This window comes from Taudactylus pleione, unplaced genomic scaffold, assembly GCF_031769625.1.
Source record: "Taudactylus pleione unplaced genomic scaffold, aTauple2 ptg000333l, whole genome shotgun sequence".
Lineage (NCBI taxonomy): Eukaryota > Metazoa > Chordata > Amphibia > Anura > Myobatrachidae > Taudactylus > Taudactylus pleione.
The window spans coordinates 10,220,321-10,237,331 of NW_028284734.1; the positions used below are offsets into that span (position 1 = coordinate 10,220,321).

At 39.5% G+C, this 17,011-nt stretch overlaps 1 protein-coding gene across 2 annotated transcripts in view; it reads left to right on the plus strand.

The window, feature by feature from the left end:
• MSH3 (mutS homolog 3) overlaps positions 1 to 17,011 on the plus strand; it is a 324,355-nt gene that overhangs the window by 22,401 nt on the left and 284,943 nt on the right. For both annotated transcript variants that reach the window (XM_088443712.1, XM_088443713.1), the window contains exons 3-6: positions 2,781 to 2,983; positions 10,953 to 11,162; positions 12,301 to 12,417; positions 14,941 to 15,058. In XM_088443712.1, coding sequence (XP_088299838.1) covers positions 2,781 to 2,983; positions 10,953 to 11,162; positions 12,301 to 12,417; positions 14,941 to 15,058 — 648 coding nt within the window. The remainder of the gene's footprint in view (positions 1 to 2,780; positions 2,984 to 10,952; positions 11,163 to 12,300; positions 12,418 to 14,940; positions 15,059 to 17,011) is intronic.

A 17,011-nucleotide genomic window follows, 5' to 3' on the forward strand; every position in this document is an offset into this window, starting at 1 on the left:
TATTGATTAGCAGCTGGACACAATGCAGGGCAATGATCAGCAGCCAGGCACAGCACAGGGTGGTGATCGACAATCGGATACAGAGCAGGGTGGTAATCTGCAGCCGGGCACTGTATAGGATGGGGACCAGCAGCTGGGCACAGTGTAGGGTGATAATTAGCAGCTGGGTACAATACAGAGTGGCACTCAGCAGATGAGGAGAGTGTAAAATGATAAGCAGCTGCTAAGCTCAGTGCAGGATGGTGATGTGCAGCTGGACACAGGGGGAGCAGAGTATTCAGTGTCTCAAATGACCCAGGGAGCCAAAGAAAGGGCCAGCCACCTTTCCAACCCGTCAGGACACTAACCAGAGGTGTGCTGCACCCAGCACTGCAGACAGGAGGTCCAAATCAGCCTGTTTCCGGATCCAAGATGGCGGCCGCGATCGGGAATCGCGGGTCCACAGCCGCAATTAATGTGCAATCTGCACACTATATAAAGATTCCTCTCCTCCCCAGCACCTCAGGGACCCCTCCGACTGCCAGAAAACACCAACGCCGGAGCCAGGAGCAGCCACAGAGACCAGGATCCGGATCCAAGATGGCGCCCGCGACGAGGAAACGCTGCAGGGAGAGACTTTCAACTCCCACAGCACAGCAGCCAGCGTGTCCAGACCAGCCTGACGACTCTTGGAGCAAGCAGTGGTAAGTATCCTGCAGCAAGGTAGGTGCCAGGGACCAGGCAGGGGACTCAGAATGGGTTAAAAAGGATATTAGGGCCCAGGAGCTCCGGAGTCAGCAGCCTATCTCCAGCCCATCCAGGCCACGCCCCTTCTCTGTATATTTTCACCAGTTAGTGATATCAACTATTAAAAACCTAACTTGTCCTTTCATCCTGCCACTGTTAATGCAGCACAGTAGCCCCAGGGCTGGATTAACAATGGGGCGGGTGGAGCTGCATCTCCAGGACCCCATTGAAAATAGGCCCAAAGGAGACTGTCAGCGTTGACAGGAAAACCTTTTTCCTGTCACCTCATACTGCTGCCACCGAACACCTGTAATTTGGTAAATTTAGTATGTAATAGTATATAGAGGGACTGGCACAATGTAGAAAAATACTTGTCACCACATTTGTTATTCTACATGGTGCCAGTCCCTGGAGTGCCGCCTCTCTCTGCTTTTACATATAATGTATGTGTGTGCATATATATGTATACATGTATAAGCTTCACTTACTGACAGTTTTATTTTATCGTTCTCATTATGGGGTATAGATCTAATATCTTGTTGGTATAGCTATTAATAAGATTAGGTCCTTTTTATGTAGAGAGATGTCACATTGATGACATCACTCTTTAGTAGGGAGGTTTCAAATTCATGTAATCACTATGTGCCATTTTTCTTTTTTTGTCACCTTAACAAGGGGTATCTCCTTTTGTAGACTTTCACATTACACTTGATATAAACGGAGTGTAACTGCGGTGATTAAAGGAAGGAGCTAGCTATAGCCCATGATGCAGGCCACACCCCACAGCACTAGTCATGCTCCACCACATCACTAGTCACACCCCCATGCGGCAGCACAAAATAGGCCCTTTGTAAATTTCAGCTCCAGGCCCATGTGAACCTTAATGGCACTGTTCTATACACTATTATGTAGAATTCCCTGATGTTAGGTGACTGACAATGCAGCAGAGGCTCATGCTCTCCTATAGAGTAGGATTCGAACTGATGGTTTGTAGTAAAGCTGGGCACACACCTGAAAAACTTACAAACAATGCGATCGTCATTCCAATTTCACCAGCAATGATACAATCCCAGAACACACGATTTAGAGCGTATATACTACGCAATCATCGTTTGTGTCACACACTATCGTGCCCCAGCATTGTAAGCAATTAATCAGTTCAGATGATGTCCTCAAAATATTTATTTTCCAACATATCGTGTGGTTGTACATACTTCTTACAATTTTTACACGATATTATACATACCTACTGATGAACCCATGGGCGGAGCCACGGAGAAACATGCTAAGTGCCTTCAATTCCTTTTGCATGCTGTGAGGATTACACTTATTTTATCATCAACTGCTTAATACACTTAACACCGCTCCCCAGCTTCAGTACAGGACGCAGCAATTCACAAGGATTCCAGGAGACCTATACAATTGTGCAAAACATCACCTTGCTAATTGCGACTCCTTCGTGTCAAGCCTACTAATATCCCTTCAATTCATATATGGAGTTTGCTTTATGCAGGTTTCTATCAGCCCCAATTCATTTACATTCAGAGAAGTCACTGGGCTCTTTATTGACTGGTGGACTGATTCATGAATATATAAATGGGTACATATCTGGTGCATTTTTCCTCGTAGTTGCATTTTTTCATATTGTTGTGCTTTTTAATCATTATTTCCAAATTTTTATATCCAAGCCTGCAATTTCCTTTATTAGCAATTCTTCATTATTCATTTATTTATATGCCGCAATTATACTTTATCCATTAGAGCTGTTTCTCTTCTTAATTCTTTACACAATACCATACGTTGCATCTTCCCATCTGATGTGACGATACGACCTGAGCAGTGTGTACACAATGAATAGGATGTAAAGTACATACTATACTATAAGAGGACATGCAGAATGGTTGCAGATTGGATAATTGGCCAATCTATCGTGTAGTAAGACAAAAGTGGAGTTACCATTTTACGTTTTGTGATTGTAAATGATTACTGATCAGAGAGTGATTGATTGATTTTTAATATTCAGTGTTTTCTTTATTTTGTGTACTTTGTTTTAGAACAGAAAAGGTGCGAAAAATCAATTATTTCCAAATGCACTCTGAATAAACTAAGAGGGTTTAGCAGTGAGTCTGAAAGACCAAGTAGTGAACACCAGGCCATGGAAATTCCTGAGTGCTTAACCCCTTCTCCAGGGCTTAAAGATGGAGTCCCAAAATCAGAATTCATAATTCAAGATGGAGATTCACATTCTAACCTCGGCGTAAGTAATGATTTGGCAAATTAGCATATTGCCTTTCTGTTCTTTTGTCTTTTTAAATTGCAATTGTTTGTGTCATTTTTTATAGTCCTATATGGTGTAATAAAAGCACCATTCCCTTTTCACGTAGAAGGCCATCCATCCAGGTTATTGATATTTACAACACCTCTAGTAGGATAGTTTATGAACTATTGCATGTTGGCTGACCACAGCTCAGCATATGGTCAGTAATGATCATGCCATTCTCCTCTCCCTTTGTGTTCAACTAGTTCTAACCTATCTCTTCTGCTAAATAATGATACTAAAGCAACTTTAACATGTAATACTCTAGCTTTAAGCAGCAGCCACAGGCAAATAGAATAACGACAGATTAAAAACATTGCTGGTCATTGTGTTGGTTACCTGTACGTGACCGAAGAACATGCTTTAAAACAAGATTCATTTAAATGTACTGTATTGCTTCCTGTTAAAATAGTTTTTAACTACAAAACTGTGCATTTTCTATAGCATTTCAATGTATACATAAAATGGGCCTGATTCTGAAACGCATGGAGTGCAGTCACAATTCCAGACACACCTGTGAACGAAGTCCCAAGCAAATATCCGCTGTAATTCTAAGTCTGGTACCACACTACCCCAGCCTTCCGCTTGCAGTATCAGCTGTCAACTCTACCATAAGCATCTGCACTGACCCCATCCTGGTGCTGGAGATCCAACTAAAAGTAGATGGATTTCTGCAAACATTCAGCTCAGAATACAACTGAACTCTGTGTATACGCCCACAGAAAGCTATCCCTGATACCTTCTCGTTGCCATACAGTGACGTCCAGTCACGACTAATGGGAAAGGACAGAGATGCTTGCGACTCAGAATCACTTGTAGTCATCGCAATGTATGCACAGTTTTCGCTGCCCCCTAAACCCATGACGTCACGTCCGTCTCTAGTAAGTAGAGCATTGCCCAGGCAGCTCCACAAGCTCCGGACGGCTCTGCAGTAGACCTAGTGACTTACGGGTGCCTTGGGGCAGCAACAGTGCAGCACACAAGACCCTGCGCTCTGTGCGGTGACACCGCTCGCACATTTCTAGTTACGACCCTGTTTGTATATATGGCCAGCACTACTACTCTTTACATGTTCAAGTTTCATGTCGTGGGTCACTTCGGCAAGCCAATTTTTTTTTTTTAATCAATAATTTTTTTGAAAGGTTTTCAATAACAAAACAACAAAGTAGAAATAAAGAACAAAAAAATATAATAAAGTAAAACGAGATCTATGAGCAAAGAAAACAATAACAAAATACTGAAATGAGGAATATACAGTCACAAAAAGCAGCTGTGGTATACAGGCAAATATTAAAGGTGCAGCAAAAAAAATACAATATATTCTAATATCTATAAAAATTATAATCACAATCAAATAGCAATAATATATTGGAGAATGTGTAGTCTGATGGAGGCATAGGAATAAGACATATTCTAAAACTTCAAGGATAGTCATCAGCAGGGGTATCAAGAACAGATCTGGATTCTTGCCAAAGAGTCCAAACTTAATCAAATTTTAAGGGGCATTTTCATTTTTGATACATAAATCGCTCATGGGATACTGTTACGTTAACCAAAGCTACCCAAGAGGGAGGATCAGAGGCCATCCAGGTTCTAGCAATACTAACTCGAGCTAATGATAAAAGATTATTCACATACAATTTTAGGGGTGCGGTGAGTGACTCATCCATATCAAGACCAAAAATACAAATGCGAGGAGTTAACAAGGGAGCATGTACACCCGTATTCTGAATACAAGCAACCACCCTAGACCAAAAAGAAGTTGCACATGGACAATTCCAGAGAAGATGCCAGAAATCTGCAGTGAAGCGGCACGTTTGGGGAATGAGGCCGAAGATGACCCACCAAACGCAAGGAATTTTTATGATGAACAGTCAATGGAAACTCTGCTCTTTTAGATGAGAATCGAGGTTCAAATAATTTATTAAAAACAAAGGTGTTAGTACATAAAGTGGTAATGATTTCAACAAATAGGAAGATACATAAGATGACCATGTTACCAAATATTCTGCCATTCCTCCTACTCATGTTGTTGGGCTAAATCAGTTTTCCAAATTTCCATAGTACTTGTCTTCTGAAAATAATTTGTATTAACCGTAGTTCTGTTGAGGAAGGAAATGTTCCAAGACCTAAAGTAGGAAGAGAATTAAGACATTTATAGTCCGTTCACTGAAGACATTTTAAAGTACTCCTGTGTAGACTAAACTTTATACTAATAATCAGGTCCCATAAGCTTACAATATGTGGTCATTACATACAGTGGTAGAAACAATATTTAATAAGGAAAGAATATAAAGTGTAGATGTAGAGAATTTTTTTTTTTTATACATAAATAATATATTCCCCACATATAATCATTATTAAAGCCTTAGCGCTACTTACACTCCAATGGTATCCAGTATGCAAAACATTTTCTGTAATAGAAATGGGGGTGATCTTATGATGTGTTAAGCCGACAAGGGACTCCTCTGAAATACTGAAATAAGAGAAAACAAGAAAGCGCAAGATAGTGTAGTATTTTGAGCACATATTAAATTTATTTCAATGCTGTATACTTTATATTTTAAACAAAGTGAGTTTCTTATCTGTTACTCCATAAATTGTGGTGCATCATTATGGTGGTGGATCAGTATTCCCAATAATCATAATCTCAATAATCAGACTGCTAGGACAAAATCTCAAAACAGAGAGACCAATATTTACTAAGCGGTCCTATAGGTGACCTAAGGGTCTCCTATGGGGGTGAGGTTTACTAAGCAGTCCTATAGGTGACCTAAGGGTCTCCTATGGGGGGAGGTTTATCACAGCCGCAGCTTGTCCTGGATCGAACATCCGCCAGAGATTTTTGCAAATATTTTAACATGACTGTTCACTTGTGTCACTAGTGCTACGTATATGACATGACCTATAAACGATGACATGATGTGACCTGGAGCAGGGAACATGTCTGTCGTCCACAGTTTGTGATTTAGGCTAATTGTGATGATTTTGTGCAGCTGACTATAATGGAAATTCCCTGTATTCTGGAAATAAGGTGCACCATGGGGCAGATTTATTAGCCGTACTTAACATGGGTATGCCTGAGCCTGCGAGGAAAAATCCACGTTGAATGCACCCATTTTTGACTTACCGCGCAGGTTAACACATAGGTTCCAGACACTTAACCCAGAATCTATGAGTTAGCCGCTGGTTTACCACACAGGAAAATTGCCTAATTGAACTCACATTAAACCTGGGCTTATAGCTATTAAATATTTAATATCCTGAGTCATTAAAGCACAAATGGAGTGGGAGAGTCTTCCAAATACAAATTAGAATACATGTCTTATTAGGGGCATCTAACGAAATCTGTAGGGAACTTGGTGTCTGAAAAGCAGAGAGAGGCATAACGTGCACATTGCATGAGGAGAACATGCTCTTAAAGCTGAGTGTAAGTATAAGGCTATAAAGCAGTATAAGGCTTAAAGCTGAGTGTAAGTATAAGGCTATAAAGCTGAGTGTAAGTATAAGGCTATAAAGCTGAGTGTAAGTATAAGGCTATCTTCTTCTTGCTGGTGCTTCAAACCATTCGCATCATGTGATGGCAGCTTGCGTGATAGGCTGATTCTGCTCACACCTCCTTAGGCTCCACCCGCTGGAAAAGGTCCCTGCCTTCACCGATTTCTACTGTATCCTGTATCTCAGTATAATCCAAGTGGTGGAAAAGTATAAAAAAAGAACATTAGAGAAATGTAATTTGTGTCGAAATCAAAAGCTAAAGATGTGACCCGGTAAAGGCTCATTTGCTTAGCATTGCCATGTAAAAGGAAATGATACACACAGACACAAAGACAAAATGAAAGTATTATGTTCCTTACACAGATCAGTCCCCCTTCACCTTTAAAAAAAAAAAATGAAATTAAAATATGCTTTATTGATGCGACCGAATCCAAACATCACTGTATTAATGCAAACAGATTGTAGAAGCCACAGTACTATAGTATTAGCCTAACTGGGTGGGATTCAAACGCATTCAGCCAATCAGAAATGACTGTTGGTCATCATCAGATACATTTTGCATAAATGTCTTGTACCTGCAAGAGATCCGCCTCTGTATATATACGCCTGTCTTGTGGTCAGCATGTGATGCATTTTGCACTAACAATGTGTAAACATTTTTGGTGCACATGTGTAATTTAATAAGATCACTTTGCAGGGAAAAATTACGCAAAATTGTATTTATGCTCAACTGTACATTAGCCTCTAGGTGTAGAGGGGGAAACAAATGCAGATACATACAGGGTCTGATTCAGTGTTGGGAACAAAGCAAAAAAGGAATATACCGTACAGTATATGGATCAATCATGTAGCAATGCAAGGGGTGCAAAACCTTTTCTTTATTTTTGCATGCAGGGTAAATATTGGGTATGGCTGCATGTAGCCACAAATGCAGAACAGCTTGGTTTTTGCACTGCAATTTAGATTTGAGTTAGGACACGCTCTTCCCAAATCTAAATCTCTGCACATTATATATCTGCCCCACCTGCAGTGCAACATGGTTTTACCAAGGTGATAAGTTGCTCTTTTTGCGGGGATTAGGTCCCAACTTTGAATCTGGTTGTATAGTGAATAGTTATGCAGTTAGTTTTGCAATGTGAATCCTCCAAGAAAGTGTCCAGAGGGAAGACAATAACTTCTTAATGACACAGGAAATCGCTTAATGAAGTCCCTAAAAAAATATTTCCTTGTTTGGGCCATTATTTAATTTTTTTGTTATTACCATCACTTATAATGCTGCATTATGTTGTGTTGCTGTGGCAGTACTACATAGTGATCATAAAATGCCTCTACCTATGTGACCTTCCTGCATCTTGTACCACAGTAAGACAGATGGTCTTCTCAGGTACGCAAAATGTGTCCCCATCAGAAACCTGTGAACACTATTCATGCCGTCTCTTACCTTTGACCAGGCTTATACCACCTAGGTAACACACAACCTTTAGTAAACCAACTTAGCAACCATGATATATTTGTAGTAAAACACAATCTCTTGTAAAGACACCGTCACGCACAAGTACAACTCCAATTATGTTTGCTTTAGTTTATTAACACTGATGCAGTGTACATGTGGTGGCTAATGTATATTTGTACGTGTTTGCTCTCTGACTCTGTATGCAGGAAAAGACCAACTCATGGAAAAGCTAATTTACCTGCATACATTCAATCAGACTGTAGGTTACTAGTGTTTGTACCTGATGTGCACCAGGAGAAAGTGTAGAGAGAGATCTTGACAGTGTTGGTACTAAATGTGACTTTCATATTACCCTATTAGTACATAATATAATAATGTAAAGAAGTTTCATTTTCAAAACATAATGTCTTGATAGTTATTATATCAAATTTACCATACGAAATGTAATTGAATAGTATCATCTATTTTTTTCCCCTTTAAAAATCTGATGGAGGATGTCGCTGATGACTTGGGGGAGCGTGCATCATCAGAGACATAGTGGGTACACAACTAGACAATGTGTCCTTATGTGTCGCTCCTATCCGCCGGAACGGACGTCCTATCATCTAGTGTGTAACCAGCCTAAGGTTCAAAAGCAAACTGGCTCCGAATTAGTTTGAGAACCTTCATTTTTTTTTTTTTAAATATAAAACTTAAAAATAAAGCCAATCCATCCACCATTTTGGTAAATTACCTTGTAGTCCTAGGGAAAGAGTGTCTTAAAACGGAATAATGTAATTGATAAGACCCTATCAGTCTTCTGTGGAGAGGTATGGCAGTGCCATAGTGACCTCTTCGGAGAATATCCAGCACTGCTCCTTTGGGCTGGTAAACCCTTGTGGGGAGGAACTGGGAATCTTGTAGATTTTTTTATCGGTAGAATTAATTTAAGGGATTTACGTGTCCTTGGATGCTAATTTATGTGATATTGGGCTTGATTCAGTGGGGACGCAGTGCTGATTGTTTTGCAGTTGAGCGATTATGAGTTGCAGTCTGCATGCGCCAAGTTTCATTACCAAAGGGGATCTCAGTGTGGACACAGTTCAACTGACAGTGGGGTAGCATTTATGGAAGGTAACTGGGGAGTCGCAGCTCAAATGCAGGTATGTCGCCACTGTTTTAGCAGAGTGTCACAGACTGCGGGCCCATAGCAAGTATACTTTATTGGCATTAGAGAAAGAAAGTTGGAGAGACAACCCCAGTAATATGTATTACACAGTTCTTGCAATTTCTCCATAATAAGGAGTAGGTTGTGATGTCCCATCTACACTAATGGGACAATGACCAGTAAACATTGTAGTATACAGGTAGTTCCCCTGGATGTGAAGTGGTGCAGATATGGCCCCTTGTCAGGAGAGCGTCCGTTGTGTGAAAGTGATGTAACTTCTCTGTGTGCACCTAAAGTCTGTGAATTCTGTGACCCGTTGATCCATGCGATAGAAGGGACCTTGTGCTGCATTAGATGAGCTGTGTAAGGTCAATAGTTTCCTCTGGGATATATGAAATATTTTGTCACGTGTAGAGGTTTCCAGATACTTTAGTCTTCATTTAGTGTTTTTCATTATGTCTTGTAAAATCATAATGTCTTTATCTCCCTATCACGGGCTTTGTCATCAGTCTCAATGATTTTCACATCAGCAATGAGTGTGCCAATTCCTTGTATGTCTTTTCTGACCTCACTTAGTAACATTGACATTTCTGCCATTAACAACTCTTTCAATATGATTTGAAGTGTTTCAGCTGTAAGGCATGACATGGCCGGGCCTTACTGTGGCCAAGTCTTCTTCCTCCTGTCTCACATGTAGAAAAAGGCAGCTGAAGCATCGGAAGTGTTAATGCCTGACACTGTGGCTGTGTCGGGCATTAACACTTCCGGTGCATTAGCAGCAATTGTCGGGCATTAGCACCGCAGCAATTGACTGCATCCTGTGGCCCTGCAATGGTTAAGTCCCACAGCCATATTGCTATTCTGCTTGACAAATGAGACTTTGGAGGAGATGTACTAAGCCTTGGAGAGAGAGAAAGTGGAGAGACAGAGTTCCATCCAATCAGCTTCTAACTCTCATGTCACAGGCTGTGGGGCAGATGTATCAAGCTCTGGAAAGTGATAAAGTGGAGAATGATAAACTACCAACCACTCAGCTCCTAACTGTCCTGTTACAGGCTGTGTTTGAAAAATGACTGTTAGGAGCTGATTTGTTTTGTACTTTATCTCTCTCCGCTTTATCTCTCTCCAAGGCTTAAAACATCTACCCCCATTTCCACTACTCTCTCCTATATTTGCACTTTGCATGCTTGTTGATTCCATGGACAGCACAATGAAAATGTGAGAAGGCTTTGCTAGCACGCCTCCACTATACACATACAACATATTTATGCTGCTTAGTCATTAATATATTTTTTTAACATGATGCCCTTTGCCCTCATACCTTTTTAAATAGAGATGCTTGGCTAAATGACCAAAAATGTATTCAATTTGAAAAAGCCCCTAATTGTAGTCGCAAACTAATTTGTGAAATATTCCACGACTCAAAAGCAATTAAACCACTATTTTACATCAATGTATAAAAATGTGTGTTATTGAGTGGAATATTATATATTCAATAACTGAAGTCCTTTAATTTTTCCATGGAATGTCAAGTTAACCCCGAATAATATTTTAGCAAACCTTGTTCATTTTACTTACCTTTGTGCTGTGCAGTGGTGTTCAGTAGATCTGCAGATGTGAAGATTGGTGCACATGCAAAATACACAGATTCCCCCAGTGATGATCATTTAACTATGTTTATCAGGCACTTGCATATTGTTTGTGGACCTGTAACTTTTTGTTTTGTGATCAAATTGAGTGTTGTGTTTGTTTTTGTTTTATGCAAGAGAGATCTTTTTTATGACCATAATCTGTATGATTTTTTTTTGCAGGCTGAAAAAATCAAGTCAAACACATTCTCCTCTCTCAGACAGCGGGAAACCCCAGTAAATTGTTCACAAGCAAAAACTTCCAACCGCAGAATAAAAACTGTTTACACACCTCTTGAGGAGCAGTATATGGAAATTAAAAAGCAGCATAAGGATGCAGTTCTGTGTGTTGAATGTGGATACAAATATAGGTTCTTTGGAGAAGATGCAGAGGTCCGTGATTATATAATGCTAATTTTTATTGATTACATTTTGAAATGTTTGAAAATGAAACAAAATAAATTAATTATCTCTTTTTGGAGCATTGACATGTTGATTACTGATAAGAACTATAAAAAACAAAAATGTAAGAGTTAACAATAAAAGCACTCTTAATCAACTCAATATTAAAACCCCGTAAACTTTGATTAGTGAGTCTATATTTGCATATCCACTACCCCATAGTTATAAAACCCTACCATAACATCTGCTTGTAGATTACTTTTGTTGAGACACAATGGGGGCGATTCAATTCAGTGACAATTGAATAGTGCCAGAAGGGAGCTCGCGGAGCTATTCAATTCACTGCAATGTTTACTTTGTCAGGAAGTAGTTAAGTTGGAGAATGCCAGTTCCACTTAACCTGGGTGTTTAGTTGCGAGAACCGGCATTCTCAGACTAAAATGCTGGTTGTGAGGTGGATAGCGTCACGCTAAGCCGGAAAACAGCTGCGCGGCCGGCACTTTAGTCGGGTTTCTCCTCGCACCCTCAGGAAGGTGTGAGAAGAAATCATTAGTCCGACTAAACAGCGCGCTGCACTATTTAATTCACGCTGAATTGAATCGCCCCCAATGTTTTAGAATCCCTGAACCGTGAGCATTATAATCAATAATCTGATGTCTGGCACCATGGGGGATCCAGATGTCCCATACAGTGCGGTGTTAGAATTCTGATATTGGGTATGTATTTTTATGACATATTGTGTCTATTATGCATTACTTTTTCTTTCAGTTAATACTTTTTTATAATTACAATATTTAGTGTATTAATTAAAGGCTTAATTTTTTTTTTTTTTTCATTTATCATGTCTTTTACTGTAATGATCTGCTGGAGGAAAGGCACGTTTGTGGCGATCTATCAAGCCTCCAAGAGTGGAGAAGTTTCCCATAGCAACCAATCAGCTTCTAGCTAGCAATTATCAAATACATTCTATAAAATGATTGGTAGAAGCTGGCTTTTTATGGGCAACTTCTTCACTTGTCCACTTCTCCACTCTTTAGGAGGCTTGATACATCTCCCCTTTATTAGGTTAGTTATACTTCTTTCATCTGTTCTATGGACTGTTCAGATTAAATCAATTGATACTTTGCAGATTGCAGCCCGGGAACTGAACATATATTGCCACCTTGACCACAATTTTATGAGTGCGAGTATCCCTACTCACCGATTATTTGTCCATGTTAGACGACTTGTTGCAAAAGGCTATAAGGTAGGTATAAGTCTTATGTTTTGTTCTATTTTAAATAAATGTTGCTACCAGAAATGGCTAATAATCAATAGATTAAACAGATTCATTTAAGTCTAGTAACCCATACTAGACGTTGTATAAAAGGGCATTATAGAAACTTGCTCTGCGGAATTCAGTGTTACTGATTAGATTTCTATGATTTAGAGCGGGAAGTGCTAAATGGTGAAATGTGGACAAAATAAAAAAAAAAACGGTTTTCTGAGTTTTGGCCACATTTCCATATGTACCAACCTACAGAATGCAGTACATTCCAGAACTTGGACCCGGTGGGTAACGCCATCTTTAGATGTGCAAAAGGGCGCCAGAGGGACTTCTGGGTCATAAATATGGAAGTCCCTCTATCGAAAAAAGACAACTCTTTTCCGGAGAGCTGTCCTTTGCGATTTTTTTAGGTACATGACGTCAATATCAGCAGTATGTACCCAATAAGTGGCAGAATGTACAATATCGCGGATGCAGTGATTTAGTACATCTTGGTTGACCTCAGTCTCCTGATGCAATGTGATATTCCAAGTGTTGTTTTTTTTTTTTTGGCTTGAGCCTAGGGAAACACTGGTAAAAAGATGGATCTGCTGCCTGGAGTAGATGGAGCAGGTTACCTGGTCCTGAGGTTTACATTATAGAACAATTTATGGTTAACTTGGAATATTCTCCTTAATTATTGACTTTCCCTGGGTATTCCAAATATATTAAAGAGAGAAAAATATATAGACCGTGTTAAATTAATTTTTTTTGCTCAATCGCACTCGCCTGTACAGTACAGTAATCTTTTATTGGGCAATCGTACACAGCTGCCCACTGGTGGTTAGCAACATAAGATTGAGAATAGGTGTCCATATTCTAATGCATCTCCTCAAGTAGTCTGATTCTCCCATGTGAAAGGTGTCAAAGACTGAGATAATAGTGTATACCAGCTTCCAGCACAGTAATGATGGTTATGACATGAGTGTCACATAGTACTCACAAATTGTACAGGTGTAAAGCACATTGATCATTCATTTAAATGACCCGATGTCCGTTGGTTCGGTGATCATTTTCAAACAGTACAAAATAATTTTTTTTTTTCTAAATATAATGCAAAAATGTTTCTTTTTCAGTAATTGATGGTATAGTGAGTCTATTAGCTAATAATTCTTATAAAAAATCTGTAAGTAAAGTAACTAATATAGAATAAATAAGATTTAAAAATACTGCAATTTATTGTTTAAAAAATATTGCATACAAATGAGTAGCAGGAAAATAACCGTCAGAAAAAATATATATTTTCAAATTGGAAAAAAATTAATTCTCCTCATTTGCTCTTAAAAGCTTTTTTGTATTTGTTTTCTTTGAGAATTATTACCCAATAGACTCCCCATACCATCAGTTATTGAAAGAGGAAGTTTTTCAGTTTGTTTTTAATGCGTGTGGGTTGGAGACGTTTTGTGAAGTAGGACAATTATGAGTTCATTACACTTTGATTACGTTACACTATACACTACAATTGTTTTCAGTCCAATTTGTTTTAAAGGAAAAGATGAAATGCCAGATTATCATTGGATTTGGCCGTATACATTTGATCATATCTGATCAGTTGTCACCCACAAAACTTATTTTTTAAGTATGATAAATGATCATTTTGTGTGGCCAGCTTTTACTATGTGCTGTGACCTCTTTTCCTCAGTAGCCTGTGATTCTTCACTGTGCTGCAAACAAAAGGGTATTCCTATTACAGCTACAGTACTTTACTGATGGGGTTAACTATAGCTGTGACTGCCTGCATCTACCCATGTCAATGGGGAACGAGATTTTGTGACCTGGCTGTTTTTTTAGAAACTGACTTGGAAATGTAGTGATCCCAAATCGGTAAAACATAAAGGAGAACCTTAACTTCAGTTCTTGTTGAACATTGATTATAGACATTACCCTATGGTTAGAAGCATGAAACCTAAAAACACATTTTACACAATAGTGTCTATTTTAGAGAGGTCAGTAATGTTTGCAGTAGTATAAATACAGTATATAGATAATATAACTATGGATATATATTATTTGTATAGCTGCATACACACACAACGATTGAGTTAATGAACGATTTTAGTAAACGATTTTCTACCTTGAAAAAATGAACTAAAATCGTTTACTAAAGTTGTTCATTTACTATGTTCATTTAAATGTAATGAACGATTTTTATGAACTACAAAGATTTTTGCATATTAACTTAATGAAAATCGTTAAGTTGACAAGTCTGACTAAACTACAAACGTGAACGCGCATGAACAATAATCGTTCATCGTTTGACTCAGAAAGTGAACGATTTTTAGAAACGATTATTGTTAAACGATATCGTTTAACGATAATCGTTCAAAAAATCGTTGTGTATGTATGCACCTTGTGAATTGCTTCTTCAATGGACACTGTACCATAATTGTAGTTCTACAATCCTCCACCAAGTGGCGTGAGAGCTATATTATTGCACAAATTGTTTTTCTCGTCTGTTCACAGGTTGGAGTTGTAAAACAGACGGAAACTGCAGCACTGAAGGCAGCGGGTGAAAACAAAAATTCTTTATTTACAAGACAACTTACTGCTTTGTACACAAAATCAACACTTATTGGAGAAGATATCCTTTTATTTACACCTTTCTTGAAATTCTTTGCTTAACCCTTTCTCTGCCATTGAGGAAAATTGTACTTTGGGGCCAGGCCAAAACTTTATATTCATTGTTTGTCAACCACGCCGTGGCTGTTGGGATGTACCCGTCTTGCATGTGACTAGTAATTTGGTGTTGCGCTGCTACTAAGAAACATGGTTATGTCCCCATTGCACCCATTTGTCACAAAGAAACCCTCGTGACTAGGATGGGAATATTTATGTTATAGCATGTGATAACAGTCAGTATCACATATACTGATAACAATAAAACTAATACAGTAAAAATAAGTGCATAGATAAATATCTATTTTTTTATTTTAAAGCCTAAAACTTAGACCAAACCTCCCATAAAGGAATAAAGTACTCATTTTGGAATCTATGTTAACATCAGAAGTCATATACAGTGGCTGTACCCCTGTAACTTCTATCAAGATATGTAAAAATGTACTTTGTATAGCACTGCAGAGTATCTAATAGTGTAGATAAGTTTCCTTTAGTTGCTATTTTGGGGGATCGATATCTTGTGTAATGAAATCTAATGACACCATTCATATGCAGTCAGGTGATGACATTTCCTGTCACAGGGTCTGATTCAGAGTTAGGAATAGAGTAATGGACCGTACACACGGTCAGATCGGATATAGTTGTCTGATCGACCAGCATGTGCTGGATGATCGTTATCGAACATCCAGCACATGCTCCATTCCCCCAACTACTATAACGACCCTCGATCAACGATCGAGGGTCCCTATAGTAACCAGGTTAACCTGGTCTATACCAACCAGGTTGGCCTGCATGCTCGACCATCCGTGCCCGCGCATTGTTTGGTTGTTAGAGGGGGCAAAAAAAAGGTTGATTTAAACGATCAAACAATATAGTTATCATTTAAATCGACCAAGAAATCTGACCGTGTGTGTGCATCATTGGAAAGAGTAAGTCACTGTGCATCTTGGTAAAGCATGCTGCACTGCAGGTGGGGCAGATGTAACATGTGCAGAGAGATTTAGATTTGGGAGGGGAGTGTCCAAAGTGAAATTTACATTGCAGTGTAAAAATAAAGCTGTCCAGCATTTGTGGGCTGCAGTACATGCAAAAGCAGCCAGTATTTACCCCCCACACATTTTTTTTTATTGCAGTGCAACATGGTTTGTCCAGGTTGCTATATCTTACTGTATTCCTAACTCTGAATCAGGCCCACAGTTCCTAAAATTGTGAACATAAATTTACTTTTAAATTTTGTATTTAATAATAACGCCAGTATGTTACTCTGTCTAGGGATATTTCACAAGCAGAATATTAGTGTGAGCTAGGGGTTTATAACCATTTGGTCAGCTCTCCAATTACTTTGTTTTGAAGCAGTTTTATGATCCATGGACCAGTATTTACCGTATATATACTCGAGTATAAGTCGACCCAAATATAAGCCGAGGTACCTACTTTTACCCAAAAAAACTGGGAAAACTTACTGACTCGAGTATAAGCCTAGTGTGGGAAATGGCAGCAGCTGGTAGTGCCCCCAGTAGTAATTCCCCCTGGTTGTGCCCCCAGTAGTAATCCCTCCTGGTAGTGCCCCCAGTGGTAATCCCCCCTTTCAGTGCCTCCAGTAGTAATCCCCCCCTGGTAGTACCCCCAGTAGTAATCCCCCCTTTTAGTGCCCCCTGTAGTAATCCCCCACTGGTAGTGCCCCCTGTAGTAATCCTCCCCTGGTAGTTCCCCTAGTGGTAATCCCCCCTTTTAGTGCCCCCTGTAGTAATCCCCCCTTTTAGTGCCCCCTGTAGTAATCCCCCCCCCTGTAGCAATCCCCCCCTGGTAGTGCCCCCTGTAGTAATACCCCCCTTGTAGTTCCCCCAGTGGTAATCCCCCCTTTTAGTGCCCCCTGTAGTAATCGCCCCCTGATAATGCCCCTTGGTAGTGCCCCCTG